General features: G+C 39.3%; 1 protein-coding gene across 1 annotated transcript in view; it reads left to right on the plus strand.

The window, feature by feature from the left end:
- Positions 1-20,008, plus strand: part of APPL1 (adaptor protein, phosphotyrosine interacting with PH domain and leucine zipper 1) — a 32,200-nt gene that overhangs the window by 7,010 nt on the left and 5,182 nt on the right. The window contains exons 3-20 of the mRNA XM_033140963.1: positions 321-380; positions 1,080-1,151; positions 2,696-2,783; positions 3,216-3,257; positions 3,792-3,850; positions 5,559-5,705; positions 6,406-6,488; positions 6,584-6,742; positions 7,859-8,047; positions 8,957-8,999; positions 11,174-11,230; positions 11,788-11,879; positions 13,074-13,256; positions 17,303-17,352; positions 18,135-18,309; positions 18,412-18,448; positions 18,866-19,012; positions 19,154-19,204. Coding sequence (XP_032996854.1) covers positions 321-380; positions 1,080-1,151; positions 2,696-2,783; positions 3,216-3,257; positions 3,792-3,850; positions 5,559-5,705; positions 6,406-6,488; positions 6,584-6,742; positions 7,859-8,047; positions 8,957-8,999; positions 11,174-11,230; positions 11,788-11,879; positions 13,074-13,256; positions 17,303-17,352; positions 18,135-18,309; positions 18,412-18,448; positions 18,866-19,012; positions 19,154-19,204 — 1,734 coding nt within the window. The remainder of the gene's footprint in view (positions 1-320; positions 381-1,079; positions 1,152-2,695; positions 2,784-3,215; positions 3,258-3,791; positions 3,851-5,558; positions 5,706-6,405; positions 6,489-6,583; positions 6,743-7,858; positions 8,048-8,956; positions 9,000-11,173; positions 11,231-11,787; positions 11,880-13,073; positions 13,257-17,302; positions 17,353-18,134; positions 18,310-18,411; positions 18,449-18,865; positions 19,013-19,153; positions 19,205-20,008) is intronic.

The following is a 20,008-nucleotide window of genomic DNA, read 5'->3' on the forward strand; positions in this document are numbered from 1 at the left end:
ATCTTGCTGTTAAATGATACTGCCTTCTATTTTGAATGATGGTCCCTTTTACATGGACTTAACAGCAACCTGAATGTGATCATGTATTGTTGGTTTAACTTAGAAATACCTGGTATCTGCAACTTTTAAAAGTGTGAAATTTACGATACCCCCTTTTTTTACTTAATAGCTGAGCACCACCTAACCATGGTTAAATAATCCAGAATGTTGTGTCCAGAGTGGCTCTTTGCAGTTGTGTGGTGTATTTGTGAAATCTACAGTATATTTTCATTATCAGTGCAAAATAGGAAATATTTATTGTCTTTTTCCCCCTTAACCAGAATGAATTAAGTGCAGCAACACATTTGACTTCAAAGCTTCTAAAGGAATATGAGAAACAGGTATGAATGAACATATTTGGGTTATGTTCGTAGAACTCTACAATTCTATGTTACAATTTGAAGATTGCTAACCTCTTATACTGGGTCAGCTTATGTTCATTTAATGCGGGGCAGGGAATTGGTGGTCCTTGGTTGTTGTTGGACTCCCACCTTCCATCAGCCCCAGCCAGTTTCGTCAGTGAAAAGGAGAACTGTAGTTCAGCAACACACATTCACTACCTCAGCTTTAAAAGTAGCCAGTCATGTAGGAATTAAGCAGGTGAAGTGTTTCCTGTTTCTTTATTTCTGTGTGAGGCAGGGAAAGCTCCATTTGCTTAATTTCTTCACACCATGCTTACTGTTAAAAACACAGAACCTGACTAATAAAGAAATAGCATCCCAAGTTAAAACCACCAAGAATAAGCAGACTTAACATTTCATTTTTAGAACAACATAGGCATACTGGTATATGCCCAGTGCAATCTACTAACATCAGCTAACTTGTCTTTTTGTCAGGTTTGTTCATTCAAAAAAGTTCCACAAATACATTTTTTCTTGGCCTATAATCATCCAGGAATTTCCATTCTTTGAGCATATCAATGCTATTACCGGTAGATACCAGCATATTTTACTAAAGCTTTGAAGTGTTGTTCTAAATCTTTATAAGAAAAGTAAACGGAGGTTAACTTCTGAGTAAAATGGATGTTTTTGTTTTGGTAGCGCTTCCCCTTGGGGGGTGATGATGAAGTTATGAATTCTACCCTGCAGCAGTTTGCAAAAGTGATAGATGAGGTAAGGTTGTATGTGTGTTGCTGTTCTTTTTTAGACTCACATTTGTCTATGTATTTACAAATCATAGTGATTGTTTGCAATAGACCAATTCATACTGAGCCTTTTATGTAAAACTGGTGACTCTTCCCCTTTTCTGATGCTTTAAATGAAGAGTCTCAGTAGAATGCCTTAAATTAGGAAGGGCCTGTTGTGTTTCTAAAGCAACAGAGCATGTGTTTTTTCTGCATTTCTTTAAGTTCATTTAAGAGTAACTTCCTACTTGTTATTCATGGTTAGTGCTATAATTGTACCAGAGGGCCTTGTTTAGGATTGGTACCCCATTGTGCTAAATGCCGTAGTTCCTGATAAATTGAAAGAAGTCAAGTTTAATAGTTATGTTCTTTTGGTGACAGCATTTCATGGCTGAAGAAATTGGTGTTTAACTGTTGAAGAGACAGGTGGCTGTTAGAGAAAGCTTTTAGCCTATGTTAAATGTTATTTTAATCTCCAGAATGTAAGTGTCAAATGAGGAAATGCATCATTAATAACTAATGTTGTTTAAAAATGACTCCCTTGTGCTTTTTATCTCTCTATACTATAGTTTTGTAGGTGTCATGATGTAGTTTGCATGGCCACCCACAGGTGGCCATGCCAACTTCAGTGCAACAGCGAGAGAGCAGCAGGCAAACAAATGAGCAAGTGGGGAGAGGGGTGGGGAGCCAGCCTAGGTGAGCTGCTGAGGAAGAAGAGATGCTTAATGTAAGGGGGGGCACTTCAGGGATCAATTTTCCAAACCACTATTTGAAGCACGTCTCACCGTTCTTTAAGTGCTGCTCCAGGAATGTGAGGATGCTTCATAGAGTGCTTCAGCAAATCACTCTTTCATGCACCCTATCTCCATTAAACACATAACAAGTTGTGAGGGAAGAGCTGTTTGAGCAAGATGTGAAAGAAGCAGGTTGGGATTTGGTGTGGGATGGGTGGAGGAGGTGGGGAGTTTGGTCAGGTGTTGGGGAAGGGACATTGGCCTGGTGTGAGAGATTGGTTGGGGTTGGGGAGTGGCACAGAGGGGGAAATAATTAGATCCTTGATTGCTGTACAAAATTCATAAGGCGGTCCCTGTCCAAATGACCCTGCTACTTAACTTACACAAATACCATGAATAACCACTTTGAAGTTTTTACAATCAATTTACAACCAAATTTTAGGAAACAAATTAACAAACTAAAACCGGTTGAAGGTCGAAAGAATAGGACAGACTTGATGAAGGAAATGAGTTGTAAGGACCACCCTATGCATATTTGTTCAGAGAGTTCAGTGGCACTTGCTTCCAGATAAGGGTGTGCAAACTGGGGTGGCTGTATGAACTTACATTGGCATTACTAGAATGTTGAAGTGCTTAATTTTGGCTGGATTGTGCCCTCTGTGTCTGTTTTTAATGAAGACTTGTAAGTTATCTTTAGTTGAAACTTGATGTTTGCATTAGATGAAGTATTTGTGAAACAGGAGAAATCTCTATTTGCAGATAAAATTGTGTACCTTTGTGGGTTTTTTCCTCTCCTTAGCTCAGTTCTTGTCATGCAGTACTATCAACTCAATTAGCTGATGCCATGATGTTTCCCATTACCCAGTTCAAGGAAAGAGATCTAAAAGGTACGGTAGTTACTGTCACAAATGATGTAGAGAAGTTGATCATGCTTAAGTTCAGATAATTTGAATTTTTAACATTCTCTGGTTTCAGTAAACAGAACTCCAGTATTCTATTTTAGATACTTTGAAAATTACTATTCATTGCAGTTTTTTGTTCTTCAGAGTCACTTTTGAGTGGAAAAGGAGGCTAATTGAAAAAGAAAATAGGCAGGAGTCAATGCCTATTAGACATTTAGAAATATAAGGCCGAACCCTTATGCACATTTACTTGGATCTTTTTTTCAGAGATAGAGTTGCAAGATTGGTTTTTTGTGCTGAATGTTCAGTTGTCCAATCATAAAACCCTGAATCAAGTCTTTTTCTATATTTCATAGTACAATTAGCAAAACTGCTTTGATATTATACACTTCCTTAAATAAAATGCATTCATTTCAGAGATTCTGACTTTAAAAGAAGTTTTCCAGATCTCAAGCAATGGTAAGTATACCTTAAATGTTAATTTCCTGACACTTCTTTAATGTTGTACAGAGGTTTGAGAGGAGTGAAGCATTAACATAGTCTCCATTTCTAGCTTCAGTGCTTTCTTTTGCTAATTTGTTGGCTGAAGTAGGCATCCTTTAACTTGAAAGTTTGAAGACATAGCTTATTTTAAACACAGTGGATGGGAGAAACTCTTTACAGGTTCGCAAGCCCTTGACATTCAGTTTGCTAGCAAACTCATACCATAATAATATCTCAAAAACTATTAAAATACTTCCAGAATATCTAAACGCATGGGGGGAATCTTAGTAGCTATTGTGTATTAAAATATCCTACTATGGCATTTCATAATTTAAATAATTCTTTTGCGCGCAGTCAAACATCACTTCTATGAAGAGAAGCTTATTTTATCTTTAAATTAAGCACTTATAGTATCATAGAATTGTAGAGTTGGAAGGGACCCTGAGGGTCCCTTAAACTTAAATTGTTTTGTAACTGCTACTCAAATGCAGTGTAAACTTCATTTTGCAGATCATGATACTGCCATCACCAGATATAGTCGACTGTCAAAAAAAAGAGAAAATGAGAAGGTTTGAGAAATTTTCAATACAGCACTTAGATTTCATGTTATAGAATGGCTACAAAATCTGGTAATTCTTAAATGATGCACATGCTTAATTATATTAACAGTTACACACCTCCAGCAGTTTAGACAGTCTTGCATAGAAAATATATATTGTCCCATTGTAAATGTGGTGTGTGGGATTTTTCTTTGAAAATACATAGTTCAATACAGCAGAATGGGGAGAAGGCATTAGTTCTTTTTTTAAAACATGAGGCGTTTATATTTTAAATCTCCAGAGCTTAATGCTTGTTAACTACAACCTGGTCATGAATAAGGAGGCTGATTTGGTGTTGCAGAGATCTGGTTGGGTGGATCAACTCCAAATTACCCTCTCATGGGTAATTTGGTGCAGGACCAGCATAGATTGAAAGGAAGAGGAAGCGGGTGTTGCATCTATCAAAATGTCATCTCTTTTACAGGAAACTAGTGTGCTTGAGTGCTAAATTTGAGGGTTGGTATTTAGTGCTGGGCCAAAGAGACAAAAAGGCACCCTCTAGGTATACCACCCACCCCAGTATCCAATAGTTTCTTGTCAAAGGTGGTGTTGGAGAATCCACAGTGAGGTTGTCCTGAGGACTTCAGCATCCACAGTGAGGTTGTCTTCTTAGGTCCAGCTCAGGAATTCATGGCCTCCATGACAACCATGGGACTATGTTATAAGAGCATAAGAAGAGCCTGCTGGATCAGGCCAGTGGTCCATCTAGTCCAGCATCCTGTTCACACAGTGGCCCAATTGCAGGTGATCGTTGATCTTGGATTTGCCACACAGTGGACTTGTCTGGTTCTGTGATTGGGGTGGTTGTCCTTAATACCCTTCTCATGGATGGACTTTTCTAGTGTAGTTTTACTTGACACCCAATTCCCCTCTATAGGTATGAGGGGACTGATTAGTATGATCCACCCCTAGAGGCTTATGAACTCTCATGAGTTCCTGAATTTGCTGGGGGATTTTAACATGTCTGATGCTCCTGCTGAGGCCTTGGTCTTGCTGTTGAATGGTGAGGTGGGGAGGCAGTTGGCAGGATTGCTCTTAAACACCTCACACTCAAGAGCCTAAACTGTGCCTTGGTTTTCTACTGAGCTTTTGGTGATGAAGCAGATCAGAAGAGAGCTGGTGCACATGCTCTGTAGTGAAGCCTATCTAACACTATATGCTGCCAGGCCTAGTTTAAGGTGCTGATGTTAACATACAAAGCTCTGCGCAACTTGGCTCCTACATACTTGATGCAACATCTTTACCCATATCAAACAGCCTGGGCTCGTGAGATTGGCTGAGGGAGCCCTTCTTGTCTCATTGGCGAGTGTTGCTTGCTGTATGTGGAGGTGGCACTGGGCCTTCTTGGTGGTTGTGCCTGACACTGGGGACTAGTTCTTCCTTGAGGGACAGGTGGCCATATCCTTGATGGGCTACTTAGAACATTCTTGTTCTCCAAGGTTTTGGAAGGATTTGGTTAATCTTGCTTTGGATCTTGGGACTGGCTTTATTGCTCTGTTGAGCTTAATTTATTAATTTAATTGTTTTATGGATTGTGTTACTTTAGTTATATATGACATTGTTTGTGAACATAACACGTTAATAAAAAATAGAGTTGTTACTTAATAAATGTCATGTAAAACAATTCTTTTATTGGCACAATACACTGCCTTGAGTCAGAAATTCTGTTTCTCCTCAGGTCAAATATGAGGTTACAGAAGATGTATATACTTCCCGGAAGAAACAACATCAGACCATGATGCATTATTTCTGTGCATTAAATACTCTGCAGTATAAGAAGAAAATTGCTATGTTGGAACCCTTGTTAGGATACATGCAAGCTCAGGTGAATGTCTGTGAAATGAGATGTGTACATAAAATTATTTTGGTTAAATAATAAGTGTACTTGGGATTTATGTCTAGGTGTGCTGTTGATGCTTAAAACAATTTAAAAATATTAAAACCTCAAAAATAAATATGCCAGTTGCATGAAAATTCAGTACATGAAGAAGTAGGACTGCCTTGTGCCACCATTGTGCCACCATTTGAATTTAGTATCGACAGAACAAGTCCTTGAGTGTGACTGGTGAGGTGTGGGGAGACTCCCTACATGCAGATAAATTGTGGAGACTGAATCTGTCTAAGCTTTTTGAGGAGATAAAGGCATATATAAACAGAAGTTAAAACATTGTACAGTCTGCATAGAAGTAGTTCTTCCTCATAATTAGTGGGGATCTGCGAACAAACGCCAGCTCCCTCGGCCTATAGAGCGAGATGAGCGCCGCAACCCCAGAGTCATCCGCAACTGGACCTAATGGTCAGGGGTACCTTTACCTTTATTCTTTTAGTTAGGAGAAATTGTGAATACAGTCTCTTATAGGGGTTGTGTTTTTCTCAGTTTTCTCTTTACTTAATCATAAAGTGTGACTGATTATCCTGCTCTGCGTCTGTAGTTATATTTTTGTTTCTTTAAAAATAGAATCTTAATTTCCATTATACACACCTAAATGTTAATTGTTAAATGATTTGATTCTCCTTTCTAAAAGATAAGCTTCTTTAAGATGGGCTCAGAAAATCTTTCTGAACAGCTGGAAGAATTTTTAACAAATATTGGGACAAGTGTTCAGGAGTAAGTTAACTTTTTTCTTTTAAAATGAATGGTTTAATGTCTTTTTAAAATAATACTTATTACAGTTAAACTAAAGCATTTGCCCAATTTTTTAGTGTTCGTAGGGAAATGGATCATGAAGTAGAGACTATGCAGCAGACTATAGGAGACTTAGAGGCAGCCAGTGACCCATTGTACCTGCCAGATCCTGATCCTACAAAATTTCCCGTCCAGCGGCACCTTACTCGGAAAGCTGGTTATCTTAATGCAAGAAAGTAAGAACCAATTTCCTCATTCTATGTATGAATTGCAACAGCCTAAGCTAGTTTATAGGACCTGAATTATTGCTATGTGCATTTAAAAATAGAAGTATTTCCTATGTCTTCCAAGTATTTGAAATGGTTTAATTTTCTGATCTTTCCCCTAACACTATATTGAATAAACTATTTTGAAATGACATACTTACATTTACATTTAGTGGCAAGTGATGCAGACAATTTAATAGAAGAACTTGCAAAAAGAACTATGCTAGAATACCAGTAAATTCTTAGATTACAAAGTTGAAATGCAATGCATATGCTTCTGTCTTAATGTGGTAGAGACTTTTTATTTTCTTTATTTGCAGTTTTATAAGCAGCTTCACAGCCAAAAGGTATTAAAGTAGTATACAATAAGATAAGATACAAAAGATTACAGAGTCAGAAAACTGAACACCAATAAAATAATTTATTATAATTATTTCATTAATATTCCATAACATGATTGGGCCACACTTCAGGGAAAGCATTCTTGAATAAAAATGTTTTAATAGTGCCTTAAATACCAAGAAGCTTATCTAATTTCAGGTAACTTATTCCAGAGGGCTGGAGCTGCAACACTAGAAGCCTGGTTTCTAGTACATACTAAGTGCATCTCTGGAGCACGTGGCACACTCATCAGTGCCCCATTCCAGGAGTACAGTTGCTTGGCAGGGCAAGATGGGGTCATCCAGTCTCCTTGGTGACCTGGTCCCAAGTTGAGAACTTGCTAAAAGCAAAACCTTGAATCAACAACCTACCTGCTGCTTTCAATATCAGCTGCAGCTTCCAGACTAAGCCCAAGGGAACCTCTACATAGAGTGTAATAATTCAGCATTGAGGTTACCAGTGTCAGAACCACAGTGCCACAGCTATATCAGTCCAGGAATGACCAAAACTGTCTTATCAACCAAAGCTAGTAAAAGGCACTTGACTGATAAAATAGCTGCCACGCACACTCTCGTTAGATTGGGAAATGATGATATGAATTTTACACCAGGCCTTGGATTTGTGAAAGCTCTTCCGTGTGGAGATGCCTGCCCATGCTCGCCTCCCGCTAGTAAAATATTAAGTTAATCTCTTTTCTTATTTCAGCAAAACGGGGCTGGTGTCTTCCAGCTGGGACAGACAATTTTACTTCACTCAGGGTGGAAACCTAATGAGTCAGGCAAGAGGTGATGTAGCTGGAGGACTTGTTATGGATATAGACAACTGTTCAGTAATGGCTGTGGATTGTGAAGACAGAAGATACTGCTTTCAGATAACCTCTTTTGATGGCAAAAAGTTTGTATTTTGTTTCTTTTGTTTTAGCTAATGCAGCTGTTAGAGAGAAATTTGAAAGCACTTTGGGTTGGGGGGGATTATTAAAGAGAGAAGGTGTGGGTAGAAGGGAGGGAGGCTTCATTTTTTGTCCACCAGATTGGAGAAAATGGCAGGCATGTTAAACTTCTAGTAAAATCCAAAGTGTTTATATTAAATCAAATCAGTTGATCAGGACTTAATATCATTCTGTGTACTGAAATCTTAAGTAAATTTTGTAGTCCGAAAAATGAGGATGTGCTGTATTCAAGCTTTATTTGGAGTAGGCTCATTAAAAAAATGTTTATATTGGGTATATTACCATTTTAGATTCTTAGTTAAAATTATTTTTGTTTATCTAGCCCCAGATTATTTTCTACTGAACTCTTCATTATCTGTAGCTTGCCTGCCTGCCACCTCTGTTCTTTTACTGAGATGACAGTATTGCACAATCCCAGGCAGGGCCAAATTCTTGTTAAAATAGACACCTCAAGATTGCTGACTTTTACCTCCCTTGTATCAGTGAGTGGCTGTCTCAGTTGCTTAGCTCATGGACGCAGCTGGATATGTGCTATTCACCCCTGGGACTTGGTAAGCCCTACAGCACATAGATAAACTTTCCAAATGTGAAAAATAAACCTGGAGTGTATTTTATCTGGAGTGTTTTATCTATAGTTTAGAAAGCAGCAAAGTGTCAGTTCTATATTTAGTAAAGAAATACACACACTGCCTAAATAGTATCAAAATTCCTATTATATTATATTATATTATATTATATTATATTATATTATATTATATTATATTATATTACCTGTATATTGTGTTGTGTTGTGTTGTGCTATTTCCCTTGAGAAATACATTTAAATCTGTTCATTTTACTTACTTTTCTGCCAGGTCTTCAATTCTTCAGGCAGAGAGCAGAAAAGATTATGAAGAGGTAAGCTGCTGCACAATAATGATGCTAAAATTACAGATTGTCTTGTGGAGCTTCAAAGACTTAAAGAGATGAGCATCTGACAAAGTTGACTGTGGCCTCAGTTAGAGCAGGTTAAAATACAGTACACAGTGAAACACCACCACAGTGAAACCAATTCAGCACACCTTATTAAAGCAGATAAAAAGACGGCATCATCAAAAGTACACAGAGAGTCATAACTGGAATTCTCACTTCCAGACTGTTGGAGCTTCATGCTCCAGCACCGGTGGGCGGAGAGCAGGTGGGGCTGGGGCTGGCATGTGTCCCAGGGGCAGGGCGCATTGCCTGCAGGGGTGTGGTGCCTAGCGCGGGGGGGAGCCGCGATGGCACCCCACCGGGATTGCGCTGCTGTGGGCGGTGTGCTTCCCCCGCACTCCTCATCCTCCACCAGTGCTTCCAGAACCAACCAAATTCCAAGCAATCCAAGAAAAGCCTGGGCAACAAGATTGGCAGCTAACGGATTGAGGTTGAATCCTGACAAGACATAAGTACTGTTCTTGGGGGACGGGGTGGGCTGATATGGAGGACTCCCTGATCCTGAATGGGGTAACTGAGCCCCTGAAGGACCAGGTGCGGAGCATGGGAGTCATTTTGGACTCACAGCTGTCCATGGAGGCACAGGTTAATTCTGTGTCCAGGGCAGCTGTCTACCAGCTCCATCTGGTACGCAGGTTATATCGCCTGCTTGGACTACTGCAATGCGCTCTATGTGGGGCTACATTTGAAGGTGACTCGGAAACTGCAATTACTCCAGAATGCCACAGCTAGACTGGTGACTGGGAGTGGCCGCCGAGACCATATAACACTGGTCCTGAAAGATCTTCATTGGCTCCCAGTACATTTCCGAGCACAATTCAAAGTGTTGGTGCTGACCTTTAAAGCCCTAAACTGCCTCAGCTCTGTATACCTGAAGGAGCGTCTTCACCCCCATTATCCAGCCCAGACACAGAGGTCCAGCACCGAGGGCCTTCTGGCAGTTCCCTCGCTGCGAGAAGTGAGGTTACAGGGAATCAGGCAGAGGGCCTTCTTGGTAGTGGCGCCTGCCCTGTGGAATGCCCTCCCAGCAGATGTTAAGGCATTAAGCAACTATTTTATTTCTAAAAGACAACTGAAGGCAGCCCTGTTTAGGGAAGTTTTTAATGTTTGATGCTGTGTTGTTTTTAATACTCGGTTGAAAGCCGCCCAGAGTGGCCGGGGAAACCCAGCCAGATGGGCGGGGTATAAATAAATTATTATTATTATTATTATTATTATTATTATTATTATTATTATTATTATTATTATTATTATTATTATTATTATTATTGTTACAAGATGAATTTTCACCTAGGACCTAAATGACAAAAGTGTAGGTTCCAGTAATGCCTCTTTATAGGGGGGGTTGCCACTATGTCGAAGCACCAAAAAACTCAAAAGTAGGAGAAAAGGCTTGTACAGCTGTCAGTGTAGTAAGGAGGAACCATTGTTCAAATATGAAAATAATGAAATGCTGAACAAACCAGCCCCCCCATTTTTTTGGGGGGGGGGTGAACAAACTGGCCTTTATTGGTTGGAACTTAACTGACTGCAGCTTCCGATTCCCCTTACTGCCCCAGTGTGCAATTGCTTGCTATTAATCAGGTAATGTGTCATGACATTATGCTGGCAGTTTCACATTAATGTTGATGAAATTGGGCAAATATCAGAATTGGGTGCTTAATAGTCATAAGTGGCCAGAGCCCCTCTATTGGCCGATGGTCCAGGGGTCTTTAATTCTACAACAGGTAAATTCTTCACCTTATTATTAGTCTTATTCTGTGTACCATTATGAACATCTGAAATGAGTATTCTCAATAGGTTATTGTAAGGAATTCTTTGTACTTTTGACCAGGTATGAACAGCTTGCCCAATAATTTTTATTTTAAAAATGGCATTATCTGGAATCTCTACTGTTGGTTTCCTGTGATTAAACTTTCCACTGTTGCCCCCATGTGGTCAGATGAATCACATCTTTAAACTCCCTGAAAAATAAGCTGCTTCAGACGTTAAATATGAACATGTGGAAACAAATTACATGGAGAAAATGTAGTGAAAAATGTGGAAGAAGATTTTGCACTATTTTAAACTTAGTTGCACCTCTTGGCTTTCTTTTTCAGTGGATATGTACAATAAACAACATCTCCAAACAGATCTATCTAAGTGAAAACCCAGAGGTAATGTGATTTATTGGTCTTCTAGTGTCAGAGTAAATTTTATTTATAAACATAAATGAAAAGTTAAATTTGTGTTTTAATGAAATTTTCTAATCCAGTCTGTGCTGGGAAATTAAGAGGAGTGTTTTATAAATTAGTTCTAGTACAGAGTATGAAACTTCAGGTTTAAACCTACATTTACAATTTAAAGCAACTTACACTGCTTTCTAAGCATACTAAATGCTGCCATTTAGATGTTCATAAATTGCAATTTCACTATAAAGATCACTCTTGGGGAAAGAAATATGCGAAGCACCTCTGAAATGTGAATTCTTTTCTTGTACAGCAAGGCTCTTTATTATATAAATATGCCATTTGCACCCTTATGTGTCTACTGCATTTGCCAAAATGCTTACAATGCAGCAAGGTAAAGATTTAAATATAATTATTTATTAAAATAATTTTGAGAGGGTAAAATACAGTTGGCACACAGCTTCTATATGACTGCCAGTGAGAAGTATATATTCAAATTTAACTGAAAGGAAACTCCTTTTTTGTCGCCCTCCCTGCAAACATAGGAAATTGCTGCACGTGTAAATCAGTCGGCTTTAGAAGCTGTTACCCCCTCTCCTTCCTTCCAGCAGAGACATGAGAGCATGAGACCAGCTGTGTAAGTTGTAAAACAGGAATGCTTTGATAGTGTTTCCTGCTTGGCAGGGGGTTGGACTGGATGGCCCTTGTGGTCTCTTCCAGCTCTATGATTCTATGTTTAAAGATTATGTTCGGTCAGTCATGGTTATTCCTTCAGGAGCCAGTGAAGTTTGGATGGTTATTTGGGGTTGTTTTAAAATATTACTGAAGGTTACTTAAAGCTTGCAATGAATTGCCATGCATTTCCTCTCAAAGTCAGCTTTGTAAAAACATTTCATTGATGGTCTCTTATTGCAGAAGTGGCTCCTATTGCTTTAGGGAGAGCTTGCTGATAATCTAAATTCTCTGATTTGTCTGAGTATCAATTTGGATTTGTGAAGTTTGTTGACTTGGCTCTTTCTAAAACTGTCCTAGCATACAAGGTTTGGGATGTTCTTCCCCTTCCGCTTTGTATTTCCCTTCTAGCAAGTCTGGAAGTTAGGCTAAGACAGAGTGTCAATTAATTTTCCTTGCAAACTGTATCTTAACAATTTAGTCATTTCACTATTGCTTCTTTGCTGATGGGGTTAATGTTTCCAATTGTCTTGTTAATTGTTCCTGATGTATTAGTAGGTACTATTTGGAAGAATGGCATGTGGGGTATCTCTCATAATATTGAGTTCCAGCTGCAGTTAATTTCTTTAAAAAACAAGCTTGGGCACTAATTCTTAAGTTACAGAGATATTGTAGAGAACAATAGGAATGGGAACATTTGGAGAGAAGTATCAAGTTCCTTGTCTTTTAGCAGAGCTAATGGAAGGGAGCTGCAGTCCTATCTTTATACTTCTCTTACATCTTGATGGAATGGATGTTGTACGTATGTCACTTTAACAGCCTGTTTGACCTGGACATGATCTGAGGGATTATCACATTACTGTATCTTATTTAGGCCCTTGCTTATTATTCTTCATGACCATTCTGTAGTCCAGTATCTGGAGGGAACTGCATTGGCAATCCTGATTTAGGGTGTTTCCGTGATCCTGAAACTTTATTTAAGACCATCATACTGACCTGAAGTGGGATGACTGGCAGGTAGTTTCAGATTGGTAAGTGGAAAGGAAGTGATTATTGATGATGACTAGGGATTTCCTCAGAATCCACTGAAACATAAAACATTGTATAGCTTGAGACAATTCCTTTTGTTCTTACTTGTGTGGTTTTATGTTTTTTTTAGACAGGCTCGTCCTCCCACGACTCGTACTAGCAGCACTGGGTCTTTGGGATCTGATTCAGCATCTCTATCAGCTCTTTCCTTGGACTCTCTTGTTGCTCCTGACACTCCTATACAATTTGACATTATTTCTCCAGTAAGTGAAGATCAACCTGGCCAAGCAAAATCCTCAGGGCAGGCAGGCAGGTAAGATAAGAGCAACAAAGGATGTACAAGTGCCAAAACACAACTGAAGCAAATGCTGCTGATTTACAATAATTGGGAATAATTTATTAGGAATAATTTTATTGGCCAAGTACATTTTCCAACATACTTGGAATTTGCTTTGGCTAAATTGCAATGTAAAAATATACAAACACTAGTACATTACAGACCAAGAGCCTTTCTCGGCGCCTCGTAAGATGTGGTGATGAGTGTAGGCCCGATGGAGTTGGCCGGAGGAGGGAACAGTCTTCCCAAGCACTCACAGGAGCATCAACAGCAGCAGTATACATATACATATTACAGTATATACTGTATATACAGTATACATATTACAGCAATTTAAAATGGGGAAACCAAATTGCAGACAATAAGACATATTGAGTGCTACATTAATGGGATGAGGAGCATGCTGTGGGATAGCTTGCTGTCTCCCACCATGGCTGTATGCTTTCAGTCTACCATCAAGTACTTTCATCAGCTTTAACTATGTTTAGTCCTAAATAGGGCTTGCTTTTAATTAGGTTTTAAGTTTAAGGGCTTGAAGCAAATACCAAATCTTTGGTTAAGAGTGAAACCAGAATAGCATGTAGTCACTATTAAGGTGTATGCTGATATCGCCATTACCTGTTTAAAACTCTGTGAGGAATGCATGCATGTAGGGACAGGGGGCTGGCTTCTGAAAGTGTCTGGTTCCACAGCCTCTGGCTTAGTCCTTTAAGGGCTAGGATTGCCAGATCTATAAGAGAAGAGATGCAAAATCAAAATAATGCACAAATGGAAAAGGGTGTGCTTGAACCTCTATGTGCAGTGTCTTAATTCTTGTAGCAGATTTCTTCTGAGCAAACTTTAACCTGTTTGGGGTTTTTTTATTTTTAAAAAAAGGTATTTTCCTTTCCGACTGCTTGCTTGCCCCAGCACTTGGGCATTTCCTTTTGGAAACTCAAGAGAAATGTGGTAGCCCTGCCTCCAGGTGGTGATGGCAGACTGATGACTGTCATCCTAAGCTTCAAAAGGCTAGTGAAAATGATCTAGGCTTCTACGGTCACATCTCCTAGGAAGATAAATTTTGACAGTTTTTAAAGATATATTTTTCTTACCTATCCCCAATATTAATAATTTTATTTTAAATTTGAATATTTTAAGCATTTGCTTTTTATCAGAGAAGAAATTTATGTTTTTACATACCGGTATATGAAAAATGAAGCAGCATTCAGTACCTACAGTAAATCTACAAGGCTCCAATAAATGCAGTTTTGTAACATGAAGACTAGTCTTAATGGAGAATGAGGAAAGTGATAGAGAAGCTTTAAAGCTAAAACAGGAGCAGGCAGTATCTGACTTCTGTCTTATGTCTTATGGCTCTGCAAATGTGCTAGGACTCTTTTACTCTGGACAGAAATTACAACATGAGTAGAACCACTGTTTTCTACTTCATGTGGTGCCTTAGACACCCTCGTGATAGATAATGGGACACCCAAGTGCTGACTGAGACAGTTATGTCTTGGATTGATGTATGGGATTTTTGTGAGCTGAAGAAATGAGTGAACTTCAGTTACCACTAAGAAAAGTTTAAAACAGGTAGAGAACTGACTCAAAGAGAACTGTTGGCAGAAGAAATGTGAATTCATATTTAATATTTGAAATAAAATGTCTGTGATACAAAGTTGCCAAGAACTCATTTGAACACCACTACCAAGGTGTAATGAAGCTCAGTTTCTTGAGCTTTGCTCTGATGGAGACACAAGCTATTTCAGTGAAATGTCCAGAACTGAGTGATCATTGCTAAACTGAATGAATTTCTTGAAGTATGCTGAAAATGTCTCAGACTTCAATTAGTTCTGATCCCAAAGCTGAAGGCCAGTATTCAGGTACATTTAGTTCTGTTGAGCAGATGCATTCTGGTTGTAATTCTGAATGGCACTTGGAAACTCCAGTCAGAAAATTCATTCTAGTGATTCCTATCCATGAAAAGACAGCAGTTTTTAAAGTTTCCCGAGAAACTGCTTTAAATAAATTGGCAACACAACTTAACTGAGATAACCAATAATTTGCTGCTTATTTGTTTATGGGGCTCCTGTTTAAAATTAACATAGCGAAAGTTGCTCTCTTTCTCTTTTCCCCCTACTATTGTGAACACATAAGCTCTGAATGTGTTATACAACAATTGGGTGGTATTCAGCTAAGTTTTACTTAGAGTAGACCCACTGAAATTAGTGAATATGACTAAGTTGGGCCTATTAATTTCAGTAAATTTAATCTTAGTAAAACTTAGTTGAATACCACCCACTATATTCAAAAGTATTATTGACAAAATATTCTGTTTTACGACCTTCTTAAGACCCAATTTTTAAGTTTCGTTAAAGTTTTTCATTTGCCTGTGATACACACTAGAAGCCTAGAGAATTTTCACAAGTATAATTCTACAAGTTAATGATACGTCTACTGATAGCCATGTGTAGTCCATGTTTCTCTTAAGACAAGTCCAATTAATGCTTTCAGAGAGCTGTATTTTAAATGGTAGTCATTTATAACTGAATAGTACAGTGGTACCTCGCAAGACGAAATTAATTCGTTCCGCAAGACTTTTCGTCTTGCGGAAATTTCGTCTTGCGAGGCACCGTTTCCCATAGGAACGCATTAAAATTTAATTAATGCGTTCCTATGGGAAAAAAGTCAGGGAGCGCCGGTCGGAAGGGGCGCCGGCCGGCACCGGAGCCGCGCGGCGCCGCATTTTAAGGCTGCAGCGAGCGAACTGTTCGCCCGCTGCAGCTTTAAAATGCGCCGTAGCTAAAAAGGCTTACCTTTTGGCTCCGGTGGGGGGGGGGTTCCCGAGTCGCGTCCGCCATTTTGGATCGACTCAGACATGCGCAGTCGATCCAAAATGGCGGACGCGACGCGGAAAACCCCCCCCCACCGGAGCCAAAAGGTAAGCCGCGCCCCTCCCGACCGGCACGGCGCCGCGTTTTAAGGCTCTGGCGAGCGCTGCAGCTTTAAAACGCGGCGTCGCGCCGCAGCTAAAAAGGCTTACCTTTTGGCTCCGGTGGTGGTGGGGGTGTTTTCTGCGTCGCGTCCGCCATTTTGGATCGACTCAGACATGCGCAGTCGATCCAAAATGGCGGGCGCGACGCGGAAAACACCCCCCCACACACACCGGAGCCAAAAGGTAAGCCTTTTTAGCTGCGGCGCGACGCCGCGTTTTAAAGCTGTAGCGCTCGCTGGAGCCTTAAAACGCGGCGCCGTGCCGGTCGGGAGGGCTTACCTTTTGGCTTCGTTGTGTGGGGGGGTGTTTTCCGCGTCGCGCCCGCCATTTTGGATCGACTGCGCATGTCTGAGTCGATCCAAAATGGCGGACGCGACGCGGAAAACACCCCCCACACACACACCGGAGCCAAAAGGTAAGCCTTTTTAGCTATGGCGCGATGCCGCGTTTTAAAGCTGCAGCACTCGCTGCAGCCTTAAAACGCGGCTCCGGTGGCTCACAGTGGTACCTCGCCAGACGAATTCGTCTTGCGAAAAACAGCCATAGACGAATTCGTCTCGCGAGTCAACTAAAAACTCGCAAAACCCTTTCGTTTTGCGAGTTTTTCGTTGTGCGAGGCATTCGTCTTGCGGGGTACCACTGTATAACAAATAAACAAATGAGATGGTATGCATTCTTGATTGGAGAATATTACCTTTTGCTGTCTTTGCAACTTGCAATCTTGCATTGTATTTTTCAAGTGAAAGAAAATTAGCTAACTTGCCAGACTAGAATTGAGGTACATAAAAGTTTCTCATGGGTTGCTTTTGATCTTCTAGGTAAAACATTGGGGTGGTACTCCAAGCTACTGATCTTTTCACTTGATTTTTACTGAAGTGCAGCAGTTCTTCAGTAGAATAGATCTTAAATAATCCTGTGTTGTGAAACCCATTGCTGCATGTATCCTCACATGATCTTAAAATCTTGATCCTTGCTTTGTTATAATACAGAATTAGATTATTGGGTTTCAGTGTGCAAGAATCACTTTTATTTTATTTTTTATTGACAGACGAACAAATCCATTTGGAGAATCTGGAGGAACCAAATCAGAAACAGAAGGTAGAGCAAAACTGTACTTAAATTGAAGATGTATTTAATTATAATCTCTGTAGCCCTCTCCTCCTCCTTCTAAATCTGTTGATGAAAAGTGTTGGCAGACACTTTTGCAATTGAGCCTGAACAGAATTAAACAGTTCCTAGTTGGAGTTTTAGTAATTTTCATAGCTGATGCCTCCTGGTAGGGAAGTGGGGTGGGCTTTGAGACTAGAAATTCCTGTCTTTCTCCCAGTATTTCTGTCCATTTCACACCTTGTTCATCCTAAGGAGAAAATAACTGAAAACTGGCCATCCTGTTTGCTTGACAAAAGGGTGAAAGACTTGATGGTGAGGAATTAACTGAACCATCTGTTTGTCTGCGTCCTATACCATTAACTTGAAGGCCTCCATTCAGGAGTTTGAATAGACTTTGCTAGCAGCTTGATTTGCAAGGTATGAAATATTTCCCGAGATGAGGCCAGCATCAGGCTTGTACCAAGGTCAAGCAAGGTTCAAGATGGAGAATCTCATGTCCTGTTTAACCTATGTCAATCTTGTACTTATACACTCCTGTCCACATCTCCAAAGGCAAGGAAACACAACTTTCATTTGACAGCGCCTTTTCTTGTCCTTAGATTGGGGAAAGCTTAGATTTGCTATATCCTTTTAAAGTAATTGAAATTTGAATTAAATGTATGAAAATTGGAGCAGTGTTATTATTGTTATTCTGTTAGGCCAAGGCCACTGGTTTTCTAGAAAGCCCAGACGTTGTTCATATCATTTTGTTTAATATGTGCTTGCTCCAGATTCTATCCTACATCAGTTATTTATTGTAAGATTCCTTGGATCCATGGAGGTGAAGTCGGATGAAAGTCCTGATGTTGTTTATGAAACAATGCGCCAAATACTAGCAGCTCGAGCTATACACAACATTTTCAGAATGACAGAATCACATTTGTTGGTCACATGTGATTGTTTAAAGTAAGTATTCTCATTCCAAACCAGCACATTTGTCAAGTGTTTAAATACAGTTCTCTTTTTCTTTGTATCATAACTTATAGTTTCTTAAATTAACACTTCTAGGTTAATTGATCCTCAGACGCAAGTTACAAGACTCAGGGTGAGTTACTAAAATCAAAGCAGGTATAGAAACATGCTTCATGATACATCAGTACATTCTCTGTTTTCTGTCAATTATAAGTTGCACCCAAGCTTAACTTCCATTTACTATGTGTACTTTTATCACAACTTAACAGGTTCAGGTTCCACATATTTATCATATAACATCCGTTCAGTAGTGTCACATTTACACCAGCATTTGTAACTTGTAACACTTATAAGTTACAACAGCAGTTGCAAAGTACATGGTATGCCTGGTGCTAAGCATGTATTTCCTTGCCTATAAATCAGATCTGGGGGACCACTGGCTTCCAGATGTTGCTGAACTACAACTCCCATCAGGCCCAGCAACTAACATTAAATATGTTTATCTGGTATTCAATGAGCTTTAAAGTTCTATCATTTTTTTCCTCAACAGTTTCCGTTGCCAAATGTAGTTCTGTATGCCACACACCAGGAAAACAAACGCCTTTTTGGATTTGTGCTTCGGACTTCAGCAGGGAGAGCAGACAGTAGACCAACTTCAGTCTGCTATATATTCGAATCAAATAATGAAGGGGAAAAGGTATTTATCATGCTCCGGCTAAGTTCTACAGTATGCTAAACTATTCTATACTTGCAGCAATGTGATTTAATTATATATTTAAAGATGGTCACAGTTGATCATGTTTACTGACTGTGTGTTCCTTTTTTTCATCCCATTTAGATTTGTGACTCTGTGGGACTTGCAAAACAGATTGCATTTCATGCTGAATTGGTAAGATTTTCATTTGATGTAAAATATGTATGCATTCTGTTGGCACCACAGAATTAATGAGCTGAAAGGAACCTGAAGGCCATCAGTTTAGGCATCTTCAGTAACACAATATATTTTGCCTATTAACCATTTCTAGCATGTTCTGTTAATCAGTTTCTTCTTAAATGTGCTATGGGCCTGCATTTCTTCCAGTGCTTTTTTTTCTGGAGAAACATTTCTGTTTCATAAGTTCTTTCTTAACAGTGAATGGATGCCAATTGGAAATATATTACAGTTTTTTAGCTTTGTTTACTAAATACAAATAAAATAAAGATGCTAAAGTAGATCACTCCTTAGGCCATCAGAAACTTTTCTGATGCAAGTTGCAAATTATTCTATGATTTTTAAAAAAATTCTAATTTTTACTTTTTTGGAACATCCATATTTTACAGATACCTGTAAGCAAACACTTTAGTAAAGCAATCCAGATCTGCATTGCATTTGGCATGAGTTGCTAGTTATCAGGACAAAATAAAAAAATAAAAAATTCCTTCCAGTAGCACCTTAGAGACCAACTAAGTTTGTTCTTGGTATGAGCTTTCATGTGCATGCACACTTCTTCAGATACACTGAAACAGAAGTCAGAGTTGGAGAAGAAAAACCATATTAACTTCAAAGCAAAATTAGAAGTGTCATTTGTGACTCCTCATTTAACCACCCTGAGCTAGTGAATAGGAATGTATTTACAGGAACAGAGTTCCTTAAGCATTTAAAGGCTATTGTCTCAAATTAAGGACTAGACAGGCTGCCTGAAACCACTTTCCC

This window comes from Lacerta agilis, chromosome 2 (assembly GCF_009819535.1).
Source record: "Lacerta agilis isolate rLacAgi1 chromosome 2, rLacAgi1.pri, whole genome shotgun sequence".
Classification (NCBI taxonomy): domain Eukaryota; kingdom Metazoa; phylum Chordata; class Lepidosauria; order Squamata; family Lacertidae; genus Lacerta; species Lacerta agilis.